Source organism: Podarcis tiliguerta (genome assembly GCF_965153285.1).
Source record: "Podarcis tiliguerta genome assembly, chromosome: 3".
NCBI classification, from domain to species: domain Eukaryota; kingdom Metazoa; phylum Chordata; class Lepidosauria; order Squamata; family Lacertidae; genus Podarcis; species Podarcis tiliguerta.
The window spans coordinates 88,412,675-88,433,836 of record NC_139536.1 but is presented as its reverse complement, the minus strand read 5'-3'; the positions used below and the strand labels follow the sequence as shown (position 1 = coordinate 88,433,836).

Genomic DNA, 21,162 nt, shown 5'->3' with positions numbered 1-21,162 from the left:
AAGATTTAATCTAACGTTAGATTATTATAGTCAGGGAGAGTGTTCTCAGGTTTTTAAAAAGAAAACAATTGAGAGAGCGTAGAAGGGAAATGATCCATATCAATTACAGAGCAAAAACACCTGCAGTGCTGTTCTTTGCTGGGACCAGAAAGGCATTTGGACACATACAATGAACGCTCTTTTATGAAAATGGCACTAAAAGCAATGAGATTTTAGGTAAATGTTTTAAGACAGTCAAATTTCTCATTTGGTTCATCAACTACAAAGAAAGAAAGAAAACCATCATCAATGGGCCTATCTCAAAATCTCTCGTACCATAGGGAGGGATGTCAGGCAAGGTTCCTGCCTTTCAACACTGATTTTCAATTTTGGGTACAAAAATGTTAGCAACTGCAATAAGGGAAGAAAATACCATAGCAAGTATTTCCCCACAAAATATAGTGGCGTAGGAGACCTGAAAATAATGCCAATATATCTCACATCTGGCAACCAATGCCAGATAGTAAATGGGTAGATGAGTCTAAAAAGCCCAGGACACAAACTTTCACAGTCCTCTAGCAGATATGATGACTCATTTACCAGATGTAATGTATTTAGCGTTAACTCTGGAAGTGTATCCTTGATTCTGACCAAACTAAGCCTCCTAGAGCAAAATATAACTCAGGAGGCTTTGTTTTGTCAGAATCAAGTACAGTTGTACCTTGGATCTCGAACAACTTGTGAGTTGAATATTTTGGGTCCCAAACGCCGCAAACCCAGAAGTGATTGTTCTGGTTTGCGAATGTTATTTGGAACCCAAATGTCTGCCACGACTTCCACAGCTTCCGATTGGCTGCCGGAGCTTCCTGCAGCCAATCGGAAGCCACACCTTGGTTTCCAAACCATTTTGGAAGTCGAACAGACTTCTGGAACAGATTCCGTTCGACTTCCAAGGTACAACTGTACACATTCGTAGTTAATGTGAAATACATCACTTTTGGGAAAGGAGCCACCACAGTCACTGGAGGGTCGTGAAAATTTGTGTCCCAGGTTTTTTAGACTCATCTACAGAGCCTAGGACTCCTGTCGCTCGGTCCCAGCTCCTACCCAGAACCTAGCAGTTCGAAAGCGCATCAAAAGTGAAAGGAGATAAAAAGGTACCGCTCTGGCGGGAAGGTAAACGGCATTTCTGTGCACTGCTCTGGTTCACTAGAAGCGGCTTAGTCATGCTGGCCACATGCCCCGGAAGCTGACACCGGCTCCCTCGGCCGATAAAGCGAAATGAGCGCTGCAACCCCAGAGTCGGTCACGACTGGACCTAATGGTCAGTGGTCCCTTTACCTTTACCCATGTGCTATCTGAAACCAAAGGGGGCACAGTGGTTGCCAGATGTGATTTGTTTTTCAGCTCTCCTACCCCAATCGTAATGTTGCAATCCTAAACCCCCACTTACTTGGGTGTAAGTCCCATGGAATTCAACAGGACTTTACTTCTGAGTACATATACTCTATGATGATCACATCTTACACACATTTAACTTGAGCAATTTCAACCATACGCCGCTGAAGGTGTGCCAGAGTGTGACTTACCTCAGGGGGGTTTTGTATGTCCTCACTCTCCGTTGAGAGACATATAAAATAATGAGGCCACGAAATGCACAACAGCCTCAGACAGCATGAAAAAGAATTTGACTGCAAAATTGTGAATCGCAGCTCAAATACCTACAGCTGCCGCACTTCTTTTCACACTTTACTGGGGAAGATAGGTGTCTTCTCTGGGGGACTTTAAAGATTATTGCAACACACAAGGGAAGAGGGCGGAACAGAACAATATCAATTCTGCAAGATGAAGAAATAATCTGCACTCCCTGGGAAAATAGATTAAGCTGTCAATCTGCTGTCAGCTGCCATCATCACAGAAATCTATGGGGAAAGGCAGTCTTGGTGGAAAGGAATTGAATGAGGGTAATATTTGTAAGCATAAGTTAAGAAGAGCCTGCTGGATAGGCCCCAGCAGCCTGTTTTCACAGCAGAAAACCAGATGCAGGGGGGAAACCCATAAGGGCCTAAGCACATGAGCAATCTGCCCTCCATAGATTTCCAGCAACCCATGTTCAGAACATCACTGCCTCCAACCATAGAGGCAGAGCATAGCCACTGACGCTAGTTATCGGAAGCAGAGTTCCAAAACATACGGAAACAAAGGAGAATGGCGAAAGGCAGATTACGTCCCACCACTGAGCAGTATAGTCGTAATGAGCTTGTCTTTCATATTCGCTATCTTAGCCAGACATATTACAAAGAAAAGAAGAAGAGCAGAAAGCTCTGGTTATCGAAGCCAGGCAGCTCTGTTTGCACAATGGGGGAAATTCCAAAATCCACAACCGAGCTGGGCTGAAAAATAAATCCGTGTTGAAACCAGACAGAAACACACTGGTGATATTCAAATCCGTAAATGTAGTTGCAAAAACTCTGAAGACCAGACAGACACACAACCAAAGGGGGAGCGCATGACGATTCTGGGCTCAGGGGAAAAAAGCTATCAATTGGAGGCTGGGGATTTCTGCCAGCAGCTCTTGTAGGTATTCAAAAGTCATTTTTATCCATTTTAGCAGCATGGATTATCTTGCTAGTAAGAAATGATTTTAGTGAGAAGGACTAATGTTTCTGCATCCTTTGGAAGCTCTTCTGTTATCTTTGCAACAACAGCCCTTCTATTTGTTTGAGAAGGCCCATAACTTAGTGGGAGAGCATCTGCTTTGCATCTAGAAAGTCCAGTTTCAATCTCTGACATCTCCAGGTGCGGCCAGACAGTAGACGGGCCAATAGCTTAACACAGTATAGAGCAGCTTCCTGTATCCTGTATTCCAGCTTCAATTATTGTACCCAGCAAGTCAGTTACAGTGGTGCCCCGGAAGACGAATGCCTCACAAGACGGAAAACCCGCAAGACGAAAGGGTTTTCCGTTTGCAGAGGCACTTCGCAGGACGAATTTCCCTATGGATTTGCTTCGCAAGACAAAAAATGACGAAAAAAATTGAATTTTTTTTTTTGCTCCAAAACCCCTTATTTTGAATCGCTAAGATGATAAAAGCATTTTAGCAGCAAAACCGCTAATCCCCCACCCCTTAAAAAGCCGTTTTTAGCCCTTAAATCGCCAATAGCGCTAATAGCGCTACTCCGTCAATGGGCTTGCTTCGCAAGACGAAAAAAACGCCATTTCAGAAAAGCAATCAGACGTAAATGACTAACAGTGCAAGCCTGTGCCTGTTTACACAGAAGGATGTAAAGTATTCAGTTATGCCTACTCTCAGGTAAGTGTGGAATGGGATTGTGGCTTAGGCTGCATTTCTCCTTGATTTTAAAATAGCTGTAGGAACTGGAAGGCAAATCGAAAGGACCCTGAAGCTTTATCAGCACACCTGATGGGACAAACAAATACCTTCTGCTGGTCTGCCCACACAGACCCAACTATTCCTGGAGGATCAGTTTTCTAGGCATTTCTAGATCCCCTGGCATGCCTAGAACAAACTGCAACTATGCCAGTCTTTCCGCCACCCAAACCAAAAATGAAACAGAATTTCACAGCTTTCTGAAAATGCCAGCAAACTCTTATCTTCCACCAGCAAACCATTTGCAACTTATAAAATGTGGGGTGGGAGAATTTATGGCCTTTTCCAAAATGCAACCAAATCACATAAACTACATCACAACACTCTCTCTCTCTATATATATATATATAATAGACTAACATACTTACCGGTGTGCAGGATGATAAATTACTGCAGTTATTCCATGGACATAATGGCTGCTGAAGCTGAAACTGTGGCTTTCTTGGAAGCTCTGATTCGTTCCAACACTGGACAAAAGTAAAGGCATTTATTTACTTATTTCTTGCATTTATATATTGTCCATCCATGGTTAAGTCCTCTGGGCAGTTTGCAAAATAGTTAAAAATGAAACAAATATAACTATTCAAAAAAAGTTAAAATAACAATATGCAGTGGAAATCATCATTTAAGAAGGCCTTCTTATAGACAGCATGGAGGCAGCAACAAGAAATCATTTCAAGACCAGCATTAAACCAGGAAGGGTAAAAGAAAGTGGTGCAATAATTTTAAGAGCAAAAGTGACTGTACGTAAATGGCCTGGGGCGGGGGATAGATCTTTACCTATTTTTTGGCAGATGCAAATCAACAATGTGAGAATGAGGCACTGCATAATTGAGGAGCCAGTGCCAAAAAGTCCCTCTCCCTGGTAATCATTTGCCTCCCTTCAATAGGTGAATAAACCTAAATAAGGACCTCTGAGGGGGATCTCAAGGATCAAGCAGAAAAAAGACAATCCCTTTGGTCAACCTGGTCTCATTCCCAAGTAATTTACGGCTTTAAATGTTGAAACCGGCAGTTTGAGATTGGCCCATAAACAGACTGCAAGCCAGTGCAGATAACAAAGCGCAGCATGATGTGATCACAATTGCATCTCCCCTGCTAAATGTCCTATTCTGGACCAGGGGGGACAGGGATGCGGGTGGCGTTGTGATCTAAACCACTGAGCCTCTTGGGCTTGCTGATCAGAAGGCTGGCGGTTCGAGTCCCTGCAACGGAGTGAGCTCCCATTGCTGTCCCAGCTCCTGCCAACCTAGCAGTTCGAAAGCATACCAGCTCTAGTAGATAAATAGGTACCACTGTGGCAGGAAGGTAAACAGCGTTTCTATGTGCTCTGGTTTCCGTCATGGCATCCCTTTGCACCAGAAGCAGCTTAGTCATGCTGGCCACATGACCCAGACAGCTGTCTGTGGACAAACGCAGGCTCTCTCAGCCTGAAAGCGAGGTGAGCGCCACAACCTCACAGTCGCCTTTCACTGGACTTAACCGCCCAGGGGTCCTTTACCTATTCTGGACCAGCTGAAATTCCCAGACCATTTCCAAAGGCAGCCTCACGCATAATTTATTTTTTTATATTCCACTTATGAATCACTTCCCAAAATGTATCCCAAAGTGATTTTAAAGCAGAAAATATAATGCACTGCAATAATGCATTAGATGCATGGTTTGTTTCACTAAAATAAGTTAACCCCAGTTAATACTGTTGGCTGGTGCAGAGGCATCAACCAAGCGCTTACCTGACAAGGTAGCTCTTCAGTTCGCCGCGGTAATTGATGACTAGCAGCTCAGCTGACCATTGGGCGCTCGCTTTGTATTCCAGAAAAATCAATCCAGCAATAGCATAGGTCATGTCTCCCGGGAAGCTAGCGCCCTGTACCAAAACAAAACATTTCTTAAAAACAAATTTCAAAAGAATTTTATTTGTCAAGGGAGTTAAAAAACAATTCCAGGAATGAGAAAATTGTTTCTACACAGAACCAAAAAAATAAAAACGAATGCCATTGTTGTTTGGTGGAAACACTGGGAATGCTAGGGTTCAAATTCCCTCCTGGGTGACCAGGCACCAGTTGCTATCTGTCACCTTAACTACCTCGCAAGGTTGTTGTGAAGATAAAATAGTGAGGGGAGAAACTAGGTAGGCCACTGGCAGCTGCTTAGAGGCAAATTGGGTTATAAATATAGAAAACACGGCAGCTAGAATATTATATGCACAGAAATGGAAAGAGGAGCAGGTCTCAATGAAGGAAGGGTGGCTTTTGAAATGGCAAAGCCAACAGAAATTAAGTGATCCGAATTACGAACTTTTCATAGAAGAATGGAAGCCTTTGTGGGACATTTTTTTAAAATACTACAGTCGAATGAAATCGCCGGCAGGTTTTGAGACAAAAGCAGCAGAAGAAAAATGATAAAGTAACTACAATAGAAAAACTTTTTTCTAATATATAATGATATAACGCAGTGGAAAAGGTTTGAGTAAAAACACTGCAGAAATGAGGGTAGGAAGTCAATTCATAAAACAATATAACTATTCAATATGATGGAAACCATTAAAATGTTTCAAAAATCAATAGAAAAATGTGTTACACAAAAAGTATATAGAAAATAAAAGAAATGTGCTAGCGCTATTTGCGCTAGAACCAAGCTTAGGACTAGTGTGATGGGATTTTTGCCTCCTCTACTCCCCCTAATCCATGCCCTGTGCTGCCCTCAAATCTGCTCTGAAAGGTTATGAGGGAATGCCAAACAAGTTTAGGGGGTGCATATGGGGGCATGAAAGGGGGGCAGGTTCTGTTGTGCAAGGAGAAAGGTCCAAGATCATGAGAGCTGGAGTCCAATAACATCTGGAAGACCACACATTTCCCAACCCATTTGAGAACATATCCCTTCTTAAAGCTTTCAAGAGGTTACAATGCCGCAATCACCTGCCTATTAGAAAGCCTAAATAGTAGGTTTAGGATTAAATAAAAGAAAAGGAAAGGGTGAAAGCTGCCACAGCAAGCAATATTTTCAACAATACAGGAAGCAGCATACTAGTTCAGATGTTAAACCGCATCCCCTTGGAACAGCTATTTTCGGAGGGTCACAACAAAAGCAATTCCACCCTAAAGCACCGACAGCTTTGCTGTCACAAATAAAAATTAATGTACTTCTGTTTGGCTACGTGAAAGGCTGAATGGAAATTCACCAATAAACATGCAAAGCGACCATTCAACAAAATGAGCCATAAAGCGCTCACAATGCAAGCTCTCTCCGCATAAGTACGTCACATTAAAACCGTAATAGCTAAAAAGCTTCCATTTGCATGCAAATTGGACTTGTAAAATCCGGAAAAGAAAAGTAAATACCGGTGAAATGACCAAGAGTTCACTGCCGACCAAATCAAACACTCGCACGGTCCCTGTGCTTTCGCCGTAGGCGAGCAAAGTACAGTCGTGACTCCACGCTACGCGTCTCCATTGCGGGTTGGGATCCTTCGGGACTATGGGGACAGAAAGAGACACATTAATAAATCCAGAACAAAAGGTGTATAAAGTCAGTGGTGCTACTTTTACTTGCAGTAGGCTGTGGAGGGGGCAGTCTCAGCTACAATATGAACTGATCCACACAAATAGGGCTTTCAACAATTTTGGGGTCTTCCGAAAGAAAGCTCAATAACTTTTGGGGTGTCCTGGCTTTTACTTTTTGAAATATGGCAACCCTACACACAAACAGCACAAAAAAAGCTACCACATGGCAGCCATAACATCACTATAACAAACCCTAATAAAATATCCGTTCACCGAGAAAGGTATAGGCAGGCTTTGGGTAACCCTGAAGTTTGCAGAAGTAAATAAATAAGATTAAACCTAATGCAATTGTGTATGTGAAAAACAGCCCAACGATAGCAGGCATGTTATGTGGTCACAATATGCTGGAATAAAAACTGAGGATTGGGGCAAGTGTGGCTGGGGCTGGAGGGTAAGAGAACGGAATTTTGTTAAAGGTCTCACTTGTTAATTGCTACTTTTCGTAGTTTGCTTGGGTGTGAAAAGCTACGTACCTTGACATTTCCCAATGACAGACCCAAACTCATCCTTCGCAGACCTGCAGGATTTGAATTTCATATATAAAACTTGATGCAATGTACATTTGTCAAGATTCATGGCTGTGTTGCTAATCCTATTGTCTAAAGCAGAAATGGGGCTCCTGCGACCCTCTAAATGTCGTTGGACTCAAACTCCCATGAGCCCTGAGAGTCAAGGATGATGGGAGATGTAGTCCAACATGTTCCCCATCCCTGGCTTAAAGAAAATGAACATGCACAAACAGATTCTGGTGCATTAATAGCAAACTGAATTGTGCCAAGTATATATGGATACTCCGGTTCAAGGAAGTGTGCTCAACAGTCAGGGACAATAAGAGTGGTAGTCCAACAAAATTTAGAGGGCACGACATTGGCCACCTCTGCTGTAAACACAACACAAACTTCACAATGAATCTGACATAAATAAGCTGTTTCTATAATAATAAGGTAACTTCCTTACAATTTTAGCACATTATTTCACGTGCAGGGGATATCTAATTCAGTAACATGTATCAGATATTAAAGCTCTTTAGATTAAATATCATATCAAAACTAAAGAACAGAAGTTTCAGACCAGTTTTCCCCCCATTCTCTGACTTGGAATTTAACTAAATACTGGCTGTCTTCACATGATCAGATTTAGTCGTTTTGTTCCTTCCTTGACACAAGCAGCAAAAGGAACCAGGAACCAACAGCAAGCTCTCTATTACTTCCATACTGGAAAACTATGCTTAAGGCTTCCAAACAAACCAGGATATGAAGCCACAAATTAAAGTTGGCTTCCAAGTCCTGGCATGTTTGGAAGCCATTATCCATAGTTCCCAGTTTGGACATAACTTGAAGCCATGATTCCATTTGATTTCACCGCTCACACCCAGGGACGAACAAGGATGCACAAAGTTTGTGTGTGTCACAAGATTTGTTTACGTGAAACCCCCAGACTAGCAATATGGCTATTGTGTTATATGACCTCGCACACTCCGACTGGCAAGACAAAATTACTAAAATAGGTATGCACATTGTGTTATACTTATACTGTGATCCTATTCACTTGCCTGGGAGCAAGCCACAATGGGGCTCACTTCTGAATAGACATCCATACGATTCTACTGTTATTCGTCTTACCTTATTTCTATGCACTGGTCTTGAACAGCTGCTAACAATTTTCCATTGCTAAAAGAGAAAAGCTTTGAATGAAAAATAATCCCACATAATAATTACTGCTTTCAAAAGATGTCAGGAATAATTTTATATCCTCCAAGTCTTAAACCTAAAGGGTAAGCTACTGTTCCTTTGGAACTTGAATTCGATCATATAAAGTATCAGAATTCCCTAATTCCTAATGCCATCGCTCTCCAATAGCCAGCATGTGTCAAAGATCAGACAGTGGTCTGGTCTGCATGTCATGTTAAGCCAAACCATGGCTTAGCACAAATGCACAAGCTCTGAGAAGGGAGTTCATGGCTGCTTCATTTCTCTCCCAACTGCTTTGCTGCTGCACTGCGCTGAGCTAAACCATAGATTGATGTGGCTCCCTCAGAAGACCGTGAGGGCTCCCCACAAAATAACTCCACCATTTGCTACACCACTTTCAGTCACAGTGCATTAAGGGCCTATATAGCATAAGTTAAATCCTTATTCCCTTTTTCCAACCAATTAACTCCTCGCAATTATCTTTTTCTGGAGTCATCCCTGTGCAGCAGGCAGGGGAACGGTGCATGAGAAAAGCTCTGAAGCAGAACACTCTCTGTGTCCCAGCATTTGTCTTCAAAATTACAATGATTACAACAAACCAAGTGGCTTTTGGAAATAGATTATCACACAAAATGAAAGGAAACTCGAGGCAAAACGGCCTCCTGGATATGTTTTGAGTTCTTTTCATTAAATGGTTTTTGACAAGTTTTCTGGAATATTCTTCCCTGTAGGCCTGCCCAATACCAACTGTCATTACTCCGTTTGAATCCCAAGCCTATGGGAAATAAAAGCCTCCAACATACACTCACACAGAGATTTAGTGATGGAAACCTTTAAACCAATTCATACTCCCATTTCAGTTGCCTCAGAGGACAAACCCCCACCAAAAGTCATTTCGTCGTAACTTGACTTGAATGACAGAACTTGCCTTCCGCTTCAGAGCAGTAAATTCCAATGAAATATGGTTTAGAAGGAAACTTGTTATTTCCCTGCCAAGATGCACACAGCTACTTTGAAACTATGAAATACATCTCCAGAATATAGAACTGTGGGTGTTTATTAAAATAATGTATGCTGTGACATCTATGCAGACAAGCCTTTACAGAGTAATGTTAAGGAAAGAAGGGCCTTGAGGAAAATCTACTTCTGTACAGGATACACAATAGTAATAGATATATTATATGAGCAAGAGTTTATAAATAAAACACAGAACAAAGGACTTCTGAACAAATTAGGCCATATCCACACCATACATTAAAAGCCCTTTTATGCCACTTTAATGGTCATGGCTTTCCACAAAGAATAATGGAAAGTGTCGTCTCTTAAGGCTGCTGGGAACTGTAGTTCTGTGAGGGGTTTCCTGACAACTCCCAGCACCCTTCGCAAACTAGTAGAGATGTGAAGCAGAGTCAACACAGCAAGTCTTCTTTTTCTTTGGCGATCATTCGTGGCTGAGTAAGACTGTCTTCTATGAACACGATCTTAACGGTGAGTCCGTAAGTGACTGTGGAGGCCCATTCTGGATCCACACGTCCTTCCACAGTGGAGGCATAGATTTCCAGTTGAACACAGTGCAGGTTTGCCAAACCTGCCTTCCTCTTACAACGTTTCTCACTTTCAAGCTGAGTTCAAGCATTTTCAAAGTCCATGATGCCTTTGGTAAAGGGCTTTTCTCCAGTTGGAGCACTCGCAGGCCAGTGTTTCCCAGTTGTTGTTGCTGTTTATACTACATTTTTTTTAGATTTGCCTTCAGAGAGTCTTTAAACCTTTTTTGTTGACCACCAGCATTACGCCTTCCATTTTTAAGTTTGGAATAGAGTAGTTGCTTTGGAAGACAATAATCAACCATCCGAACATGACCAGTCCAATGAAGTTGATGTTGAAGAATCATTGCTTCGACAATGGTGACCTTTGCTTCTTCCAACACACTGGCATTAATTTGCCTGTCAGCAAGTCAATTACTCTAGCCACAACCCTATGCTGCCTCTCGCTAGCTTATACTGCTTTGGGTCTGATGTAAAATTATACTAACATATTTAACAAGCTCAACTACACTAGCATAAGTCACAGTGAGAATAAGTGATTTTTCCCAGTGTTAAGATATCTTAATAATATTGAATGGTTTATATAATAGATGTGTTGGTTTATATGATATGCTTACAAATGTCTGTGCAGACATTTAGTTTGCATGGCAACTGTAATGTCTATTCATTAAACACAATAATTATATTTTAAAAAGCCACCATAAAATGGGAATTGCCTTCTGATAATCTCACCTGAGTATAATATCCCATCAGCAATTTCGAGTGACACCACACACCCACACACACTTGCAAAGGAAAAGCAAAGCCACTTACCTTGCGAGGACTAAGTGCCAATTGATCTGTTTACTGACCAGGCGGACAAGTCCAACAGGGAGAGAAAATTTTGCAGGGCTGGAAATAGATACGTGCTAATGTTGGAGTGTGCAAAGCTCAAACATACAAAAACACTGTCAGCATCGTATAACTTGCCAGATCAGAGCTATATTCCCAAAGAGTTATTATATAAAACACCGTAAAAACTGGCAGCAATCATGTATCCCTGGGATACATGCACAATATACATCCATGCCCTTTCTATTCAGCAAAAGTTATTTCCAAATATTAATGCTTCGGAAAAAGATGCAGCAACCAACTACTTTATGCTCACCAAGTGGGCGGCACAATAATTTGCAGATGTCCTGCAGGAAGCTCACAATCTGCATGCATCTAACTTGTGCACATTCAGCTTTATGAACTTGGCAAAAAAAAATTTTTTAAGGGGGTGGAAAAGGAAAAAAAAGATGTCCAGAGGAAAAGACTTTGGAAATCCCACACACCATTGCACCCGATGTGTTTTGACTATACACAATTTTAGCTTCAGGCGCTATCCCCAGAAAGTAAGCCACACATAAATTGTGGTCTTACCCTGTGTATCCTTTCGAACTAACTTAACACAGGGTTTGGGTTAGCTTCTGTTTAATAAAGGACAAAGAAACTTACCTGTACCACAAATATCGGAGCAAAAATAAGGCAGGGCCTATAAAAGAAGAGAAAGTTTGAATTCAGAAGGCCCTGTTCTTTGAAAAAGAGAGAGACTAGCAAAAAAAGGCTACTTTTCTATAGCTTTTTGTACATTTCTTATACATTCTTAGAGGTCAACTCAGACATATTGAATGGGACCTCCTTATCTCGCCATCCTTTATCTACTCCAGCCCAAGGAGGTATTGCTCACCTTCTTCCTCTTACTCCCGAATCCCATCTCTTACTCTGCCAATCTTACCTTTCAACACTCATTTCCATTACGCATTCTGACGCTCAAGCAAATACAAAAATGTTTTTTCACCTTAAACAATAATATTCCTTGTTTTGATTCATTGCAGCACATGTTGCAGATGTATAACAGTTTATCCTTGGGCAGTTTAACACTGGACAGCTACAGTCTTAAGGCCTGGCTCCAACAAAGCAAACCCTGTGCAGATCTCCACTGAAGTAAGCCCCACTGAATCCACTGGAGCTTGGTGCCAGGTGTATCGATGACTGTATCTAAGGAGCAACCTTAAAAGCCTCTTTCTCACTACTCCACTTGCAACACTGACAAGAGTTGGGTTCTTATGCTGGCAAATGCTAGAACTCCAGGCATTCTATCATAGATCCAGAGAAGTGAAAACAACAGGTGCCTCTTAGTGCAATAAATACCAGTAAATAACTGAATCAATGCCCACTTATATTAATTGCGGCTGGAGTTGGGTACAGTAGGCAGGAGGAGGAGCTTTGACAAGAAAGATGACTTTACCTCTTCAGTACCAGAGGAGTCTATAATGTCACATAGCTCTGGTGCTACAAAACACTACATTTAGCTGCCTTGCGGACCCAGTGAGCGATCAATGCAAAATACAAGCATCAAAGGCAATTACATGATGAATCCAGCTATCAGTGATTAAACAGAATCAGACTATCAGTTTTTGATAATGTACACTGGCCATGTTTGGATGTCACATCAAACCATAGTTTAGCACGAGAACACAAAGTTCAGCAAGCCTCAGGGTAGTTGGAAGGTTTTCTTCCTGATTTCCATTAAATGGGCCATCCGAATGCTGAACTGCACGTAACTGTAATGGCAGTTTCTTTAAACAGGGCAGCAGCACCACCCATTACTTGAAGTCAACTATGGTTTGTCTAAAACAAGGTAAGATTAACCATGGTTTGCAAGGCTTCAACAACATGACAGGCTGGGGCTAATCTAAACCAGAAGCAAAAGCTGACCTCTCCCCTGCAGCTGTGCTAGAGGAGGAGGAGGACAGAGAACATGGTTAAACGGAATATCCAAACAGGGATTAAGTGTTTGCAGAAAACCTGTTCTAAGAAATCTCAAAAGATCTGACTTATGCCTATACAGTCGTACCTTGTGAGTCGAATGGAATCAGTTCCAGAAGTCCATTCGACTTCCAAAATGTTTGGAAACCAAAGTGCGGCTTCTGATTGGCTGCAGGAAGCCGCAGAAGCCCCGACGTTTTGGGTTCCAAAGAACGTTCACAAACCGGAACACTCACTTCCGGGTTTGCGGTGTTTGGGAGCCAAAACGTTGGAGTACCAAAGCGTTTGGGATCCAAGGTACGACTGTATGTGTATAAATGAATGCCAATGAGACACAATCGTTGCAGAAAAGGCAAGCAGCGGGCGGTTGGGAGAGGGAAGAAAGAGAGAAAAGAAACAAAGGGGATTAAGAGGAAGAAGACTTTCCTCAATAATTGTTATGCAATACATGTTGCCCAAAACAATACGTATACGGCAATATCAGATAACAAACTTTATAAACAAATCCAATGAATTCACACCCCATTCATTTCCTCCACATAAGATTCACTAAACAATCCATCAGTGCAAGCCATGCATATTTACCTGTAATTGCTCTAGTGATGATAAATGATGCGCCATGCTTCCGGTTGCCTCTTGGCTGAAATTACAAGAAAAGAATTAGTCTACAACAACTGAACCCTTTCTTCACCAACCTACTAAGAAAATGAAGTTTATGAATTACCTGCTGGGCTGTGCAACTATTTAAAATTCTTTTTCGGCTCCAAGGGCACTTTGCTGGCAAAGCCATTCAACATGCTTGTCACTCCCAAATCACCTGAGATTGCTACCAACCCCTTTGCGAATGGCCACCAGTCCAAAACAAGTGGAAAGATAGACGCAATTAGGTAATAATATAAATATGCAGGTAATATAATGCACCCCTGCTTTAGCAGTTAGAACCTCTTCCTTGAGATACTACCCTCACCCCAATTTTGAGCTACAGGCACCGGAATCTCAATACTCTCTTTAATGGCACAGGCCAGAGACGAAGTCTTCAGTACGAAGATAAATATAAATTTAAAAAGAATTATTTGGGCTGGCCCCTGTTTAGAAAACAGTCGCGGTGCTGGTGTACTAGATTACACTGACAAAACAGCTGCTGGAGTTTATTACAGTGACTAATATACAAATATACTTATATGACAATCCCGGCCTGACTGCGCCAGCTGGCAATTAGTTTCGAGGCCTAATTCAAAATGTTGGTTTTGACCTATCCGGACCGCAATACCTCAAGGACCGCCCCTCTCCATATGAACCGACCTGGACCCTGTGATCATCATCTGAGGCCCTTCTTTATGTGTCTCCTCCATGAGAGGTCTGGAGGGTGGCAACACAAGAATGGCTCCCTATTTGTGGAATGCTCTCCCCATGGGGGCTGATCTGATGCCATCATTATATACCGTATTTTTCGCCCTATAGGACGCACCGGCCCATAGGACGCACCTAGTTTTTGGGGGGGGAAATCAAGAAAAAAATTTTTATTTCCCCCCCAGGTTTGCGCAGCCATACCCAAGCTAGAAGAGGGAGACGGAGCGCACCGTCTCCCTCTTCTGCCTTCAGGGACAGCCTCTCTAGCCTCCGTGGGGCAGCGGCTTGCCCCACTACCCCCCGAGGTTGTAGGGCTGGTGGGGGGGGGAGAAGCAAGCTTGCTTCTCTCTCCCCCCGCCAGCCTCCAGATCAGGTCCGAGAATAGCGGGGTGGCGGTTCTCCGCCTCCCCGCTATCCCCCGAGGTTGTGGGGCTGGCAGGGGGGAAAAGCAAGCCTGCTTCTCCCCCTGCCAGCCTCCAGATCATGTTGGAGAATAGCGGGGTGGCGGTGCTCCGCCTCCCCGCTATCCTCCGAGGTTGTGGGGCTGGCAGGGGGGAGAAGCAAGCCTGCTTCTCCCCCCCGCGAGACTCCAGATCAGGTGGGGGAATAGTGGGGTGGCGGTGCTCCGCCTCCCCTCTATCCCCCGAGGTTGTGGGGCTGTCAGGGGGGAAAAGGAAGCCTGCTTCTCTCCCCCCCCCCCCCGCCAGCCTCCAGATCATGTCGGAGAATAGCGGGGTGGCGGTGCTCCGCCTCTCCGCTATCCTCCGAGGTTGTGGGGCTGGCAGGGGGGAAAAGCAAGCCTGCTTCTCCCCCTGCCAGCCTCCAGATCATGTTGGAGAATAGCGGGGTGGCGGTGCTCCGCCTCCCCGCTATCCTCCGAGGTTGTGGGGCTGGCAGGGGGGAGAAGCAAGCCTGCTTCTCCCCCCCGCGAGACTCCAGATCAGGTGGGGGAATAGTGGGGTGGCGGTGCTCCGCCTCCCCTCTATCCCCCGAGGTTGTGGGGCTGGCAGGGGGGAAAAAGAAGCCTGCTTCTCCCCCCGCCAGCCTCCAGACCAGGTCGGGGAATAGCGGGGTGGCGGCGCTGCGCCTCCCCGCTATCCTCCGAGGTTGTGGGGCTGGCAGGAGGGAGAAGCAAGCCTGCTTCTCCCCCCCGCCAGCCTCCAGATCAGGTGGGGGAATAGCGGGGTGGCGGCGCTCCGCCTCCCTGCTATCCCCCGAGGTTGTGGGGCTGGCAGGGGGGAAAAGCAAGCCTGCTTCTCTCCCCCACCAGCCTCCAGATCATGTCGGAGAATAGCGGGGTGGCGGTGCTCCGCCTCCCCGCTGTCCCCCGAGGTTGTGGGGCTGGCAGGGGGGGGAAGCAAGCCTGCTTCTCCCCCCCGCCAGCCTCCAGATCAGGTGGGGGAATAGCGGGGTGGCGGCGCTCCGCCTCCCTGCTATCCCCCGAGGTTGTGGGGCTGTCAGGGTGGAAAAGCAAGCCTGCTTCTCCCCCCCGCCAGCCTCCAGACCAGGTCGGGGAATAGCGGGGTGGCGGCGCTGCGCCTCCCCGCTATCCTCCGAGGTTGTGGGGCTGGCAGGGGGAAAAAGCAAGCCTGCTTCTCCCCCCACCAGCCTCCAGACCAGGTCGGGGAATAGCGGGGTGGCGGTGCTCCGCCTCCCCGCTATCCTCCGAGGTTGTGGGGCTGGCAGGAGGGAGAAGCAAGCCTGCTTCTCCCCCCCGCCAGCCTCCAGATCAGGTGGGGGAATAGCGGGGTGGCGGCGCTGCGCCTCCCCGCTGTCCCCCGAGGTTGTGGGGCTGGCAGGGGGGGAAAGCAAGCCTGCTTCTCCCCCCCCCCACCAGCCTCCAGACCAGGTCGGGGAATAGCGGGGTGGCGGCGCTGCGCCTCCCCGCTGTCCCCCGAGCTTTTGGGCTGCAGGCTGCTGCCCGCAAGCCTTGGCAGCCCGCGGGACCTCCTGCCGGGTTTGCAAGACTTGCGGATAGCTTCCTGAAGCCTGGAGAGCGAGAGGGGTCGGTGCGCACCGACCCCTCTCGCTCTCCAGGCTTCAGCGAAAGCCTGCATTCGCCCCATAGGACGCACACACATTTCCCCTTCATTTTTGGAGGGGAAAAAGTGCGTCTTATAGGACGAAAAATACGGTACCTTTAAGTGCCAGGCGGAAATTTACCTCTATAACCAGGTCTTTGGCCTTTAACTATCAGTGGCCTTTTAGAAGTGAGTGGGATGTTTTTAATGTGTATCTCTTTTCTCTTGATTTTAATGTATCTAAGTGTGGTTTATTGTTTGGTTATAATTCGTTTTGGGTTATCCTGGGCAAGATAAAGCAACTAACAAATTTAATAAAACAAACAAAGAAAGATTATTAAAGATCCACTGGGCTATGCACTCCCTCCTACCTAAGGTTATTGCAAATAAACTCTGCTGCAATTATTGGTTTGTTTGTTTATGTGCCAAAGCCTCAGTTGTCCTGTGGAAATAGTATTTTGTACAAGGATAATAATATTTTTCAACAAGGACGATACAACACATGTTGTTTACCACCCTATAGAATTGCTTCTGTATAATTCTTTTAGTAGACACATTTGGGGAATTACAAAACAGAATGAAACAAAGCAGTTCTTTCTCTTTTAGGTCTTAGACCTGATCAAAGAGCAGAAGGAACCATTCAATGGATTTGCTCCCAGATCAACTGGAATAGGATTGAGACTTACAGTGCAATCCTATGCTACCTGGGAACAAGTCTCAATGAACATAGATGGGCCTACTTCTGAGTAAAAATGTAGAAGACTGCATTGTAAAGCTGTAGTCCTGAGTGCCATTAAATTCATTCAACTGCCTGGTTCATACAGCACACCAAGCTGAACTTTGGCTTAGTGATACTCTGTGTGCCCCCAGAAAGAAGAGCTCCAACCCAGTCGTTTTTGCTGCTACATTTGGCTTAGTGTTGTCTGAACCGGGGGCTGATGATTCAGCTCTCGCCTCACCAACTTCAAATTGTAGCTAAGGTTTGTCCTCAACCAGGAGCCCCAATTTGGATGGAATTTGGCTTAGCACTGCATGGTGTGGCAGCAAAAAGGACCAGGGAGGAGCAAAGCAGCAGCATCGTAAATCTCACTATGTTCAAATTAGAGCAACTAGCTTTAACAGAATATAGGACTCCTCTAAAAACAAAGAAACACACGTCATCTAGATACAAATCCTGTACAGATGCTCAATTAAATGTAAAAGAGAATGCACAGAGGTGAGACCACTAGCCACAGCAACCTTTAAAATTCCATTTGCACAGGTGCATATCCTAAAGACTCTCTATGCACACATTTTGCTGTTTATTGATCTGTTTGAGGTTTTTTACCAACCAGCTTGTTTTACATACTGCTTTGTCATTTATATGGCTGTTTGATGCTATATTTTATTTTACTTGTTGTTATGCACCTTGGGCACCTTTGTGCGAAGGGGGGGTATTACTTCAAATAATAAAGAAATCATAGTGCTGCATATTAAAATAGTTTTGATAAAATTTGGTATGTATCTTCCAAGTGGTGGTCTCTGCTTCAAGTTCCAAACCTAGCTTGACTCTTACAGCACACTTCAGCTGGAACCAGGAAAAGCAGAAATACACAATGCAATGTGAGTATCTCCTTAGAAGACCAAAACATCAGAATGATGGCTAGTGTCCATATTCAAGAAAACATTCTGTATTTCACATTCACATCCTCAGGATGCTTGCTGACCACGCATCCTTTTGCAAGAGGCCAGGAACAAGCAAATCAACACAGATGTGAGACTCACACCAGTCTTGAAAATGGAAAGCACTTTCCAGTGGTAGGTAGCAACCACAAGACGTCATAATCCCAGCCAGAGGCTGGGAATTCAAAATATATTTTGGTTATATAATTAACATAATTTAGTTTTGCATGATAAGTGGGGATGCATAGAAATCGTTAAAAACAATGGCCAAGTACTTGTGGTTATATTATATTAATTATTAAGCATTTCCTGCCATTTTCAGAAAGTAAAATTGAAATCCTTCAATTTTCCTAAAGCAGTTTATGCCCTTCTTCATGAAAAGTGGACTTACCAAGTTCCCGTAAATAATAATAACAATAACAGTATTTTTTTATTTATACCCTGCCCATCTGACTGGGTTGCCCCTGCTACTCTGGACGGCTTACAAAGCATATAAAAACAACATCCAGTGCTAATAGCAACCATATATTAAAAAGTCTCCATTAACTTTAAAACAAACCACTTATATCAAATAAAGCAATATTCCACAATCCATTAGTATCTAATAGCAAACAGTAATCTTAATAGTAAATGTTGCCCAATCTCAAAAGCATCAGATGATTTGAATGCCTCACCCCCAGAAACATATGGTTAAAACCCATAGCTGAAGCAATTTGCAAAAATTAAGCTTAAAAAATAAGAAGAACAACAATTTATTATTTATAACCCGCCCATCTGGCTGGGCTTCCCCAGCCACTCTGGGCAGCTTACAGCAGATCTAAAAACTAGTTTCTGCTAGTGGTCCCCATTGGTTTCAGATGCATGGCTCACATCCACAAGAGGCTATGCATTTAGAATTGTGAGTCCACTTCTGTAGAACTCCCTCCCTGCTGACTTCAGATAGGCCCTGCTTATTTTATATTTTATAAAATCTATGCACCAGTTGATTGCAAAAAAATAACAACAACAAAACAAAAACAAGCCACCAGTACTTTTAGCAAGCGTGTTAAGTAAGCTTTTCTATTGTTGTGTTTCATTTTATCTTTATTGTATCTTTTGTAACCTTATTGTACACCATTTGCAGATGACAGTATTAGCTGGCCAGAAACACATGTTTAATCATAGCTGTCAACTTTTCCCTTTTTTGCCAGGAATAATAATTCGGAATAATTTTTTAAAAAGGGAAACGTTGACAGCTATGTGTTTAATACCCATAGCTGAAGAAACCTGCAAAAATTAAGCTTCAAAACAGAATGACTCCTTTTGAATTGATTTGTTCCTGAGTAACTCTTTGCAAAGCAATACGATACAATTCAAAACAAAACAAAGACGAATAGGAAATGTCTACCCTCTGAAAATAAATGGTAAAAAGCTAATTAAAGAAGAAGAAGAAGAAGAAGATAATAATAATAATAATAATAATAATAATAATAATAATAATAATAATAATTAATAAGAAGAAAAGGGCATGCCCCAAAGAACACGTCTGCTCAGGAGTAGGAGCCCCACTGGTTTGATAGGCAGCTTGGCGCCCGCCCCGCGTCCCTTCTCCTCCTACGTGGCTGGGCAGCGGAGCCCCGGGGGCCGCCGGGCAGGTGCCTGCCTGCCTGCCTGGGGGGGACTGGGAGACCCACCTGCACCTCCGTCTCCGGCGGCCACTCGGTGTTGACCAGCAAGTCGTAGAGGATGTTCTCCTCTTCGCTTTCTTCTGCATCTATTGCCGCCTCCGAGCTGACTTTGCCCGTCTCCGCTTCGCCTCTTCGCACAGCAGCCATGATCATCGGCTGCCCCGGCTGCAGCTGCTACGGCGGCTCGCAGCGGACAAAACTCACTCTCTCGATAGAGGCGTTCGGTTTTTAACCCTTTGCGATCCCTCCGCGAAGCGCTTCTAGGTAACGCGAGTCAGGGGTGTGTGTTGTGGTGGAGGCTGCAGACGTCCTGTGCTATCTGACATACGAATAAATCCCGCTTAGCGGGATCGTATCAACTCGCATTGTTATTATACAATATATTATATATTAAAATATTATGTGTGAATAAATCCTGCTGAGCTCATATACATACACTGTTTTAATTTCTTATTATATCAGCATATCATATATTGTTATAATACCATCTATATTAATAGATTATGTGTGAATAAATCCCACTGAGTTTATATACATATACTATTTTTAATATATTATATTGTATTATATTGTTATACAATATATTATATATTAACATATTAAATAATGTGTGAATGAATCCCGCTAAGCTTATATACACACACACACATACATACACACATATCTATATACATATATAGATTTAAGTCTACAATAATATATATATTTATACACTTTTAAAATCTTAAAACAGTGCAATGATATATTTTTAAAATGTATCATCAAAACACATATAATCACATATTTGATCTACAATATATATTATCAAATATATGATTATAAAAGGTGTTTTTCATAGAATGATATAATTGATATGATCAATATATTGCTATAATCAAGTCCAACCCCCTGCAATGCAGGAATCTATGCGAAAACCTCCCTGTCAGAGGGCCATCCAAGCTGCTTGAAAACCTCCTTTCCCACAATTTGAATCCAAGTTACAAGTTATGTTACTGGTGGTTTGGACAGGTCAGAAATTGGCCTTGCGCAGCCAACCCTTGCTCTCTTTCCCAAATGGGTTCTGGGCATGAAAAGGCCAACAGAAGTGTAATATTGGCTTGTTAAGGCATTATTCTCGAGCATTCAGTAGTCTGGGACTCAGCTGCACAGCTGCAAACAAAACATTTTAAATGTGTTGCAAAGTGAAATATACAAACGTGACACCAGATGACAGTAGGGAGCTATGCAAAACCCATTGTATTTTTCAAAACGTAAAAAAAACAAACCAATTTCACATATGTGTGGAATCTGTCCTGGGATTCCTTTCATTTATAAGTCCCTAAAAGGCACATCCAGTGGGCGATGCATTGGTTCCTTCCAAATGCCATCCAGTTTCCTCCTTGTGATTCCTTGCAAGAGGAAGCAAAAGAAAGCACGCTGGCGAACAGGCCAGTTACCGAGGAAGCAGGGCAGGCAAAACGGCTTGGGCCACCTTCATCTTGAAAACAAACAGCGCCCGCTC

General features: G+C 43.6%; 1 protein-coding gene across 2 annotated transcripts in view; it reads right to left on the bottom strand.

Moving 5' to 3' along the window:
* The window catches only part of NBAS (NBAS subunit of NRZ tethering complex), a 175,144-nt gene extending 155,150 nt beyond the window's left edge, over positions 1 to 19,994 (bottom strand). Inside the window, exons 1-9 of one of the 2 annotated variants that reach the window (XM_083431294.1) lie at positions 19,668 to 19,994; positions 13,547 to 13,601; positions 11,648 to 11,684; positions 10,982 to 11,059; positions 8,556 to 8,603; positions 7,407 to 7,450; positions 6,712 to 6,845; positions 5,104 to 5,237; positions 3,739 to 3,837 (exon numbers count right to left, since the gene is read on the bottom strand). In XM_083431294.1, coding sequence (XP_083287420.1) covers positions 3,739 to 3,837; positions 5,104 to 5,237; positions 6,712 to 6,845; positions 7,407 to 7,450; positions 8,556 to 8,603; positions 10,982 to 11,059; positions 11,648 to 11,684; positions 13,547 to 13,601; positions 19,668 to 19,814 — 776 coding nt within the window. In that variant the 5' untranslated portion in view covers positions 19,815 to 19,994. The remainder of the gene's footprint in view (positions 1 to 3,738; positions 3,838 to 5,103; positions 5,238 to 6,711; positions 6,846 to 7,406; positions 7,451 to 8,555; positions 8,604 to 10,981; positions 11,060 to 11,647; positions 11,685 to 13,546; positions 13,602 to 19,667) is intronic. The other variant, XM_083431293.1, reaches the window with a different exon arrangement.
* Positions 19,995 to 21,162: the final 1,168 nt, after the last annotated feature.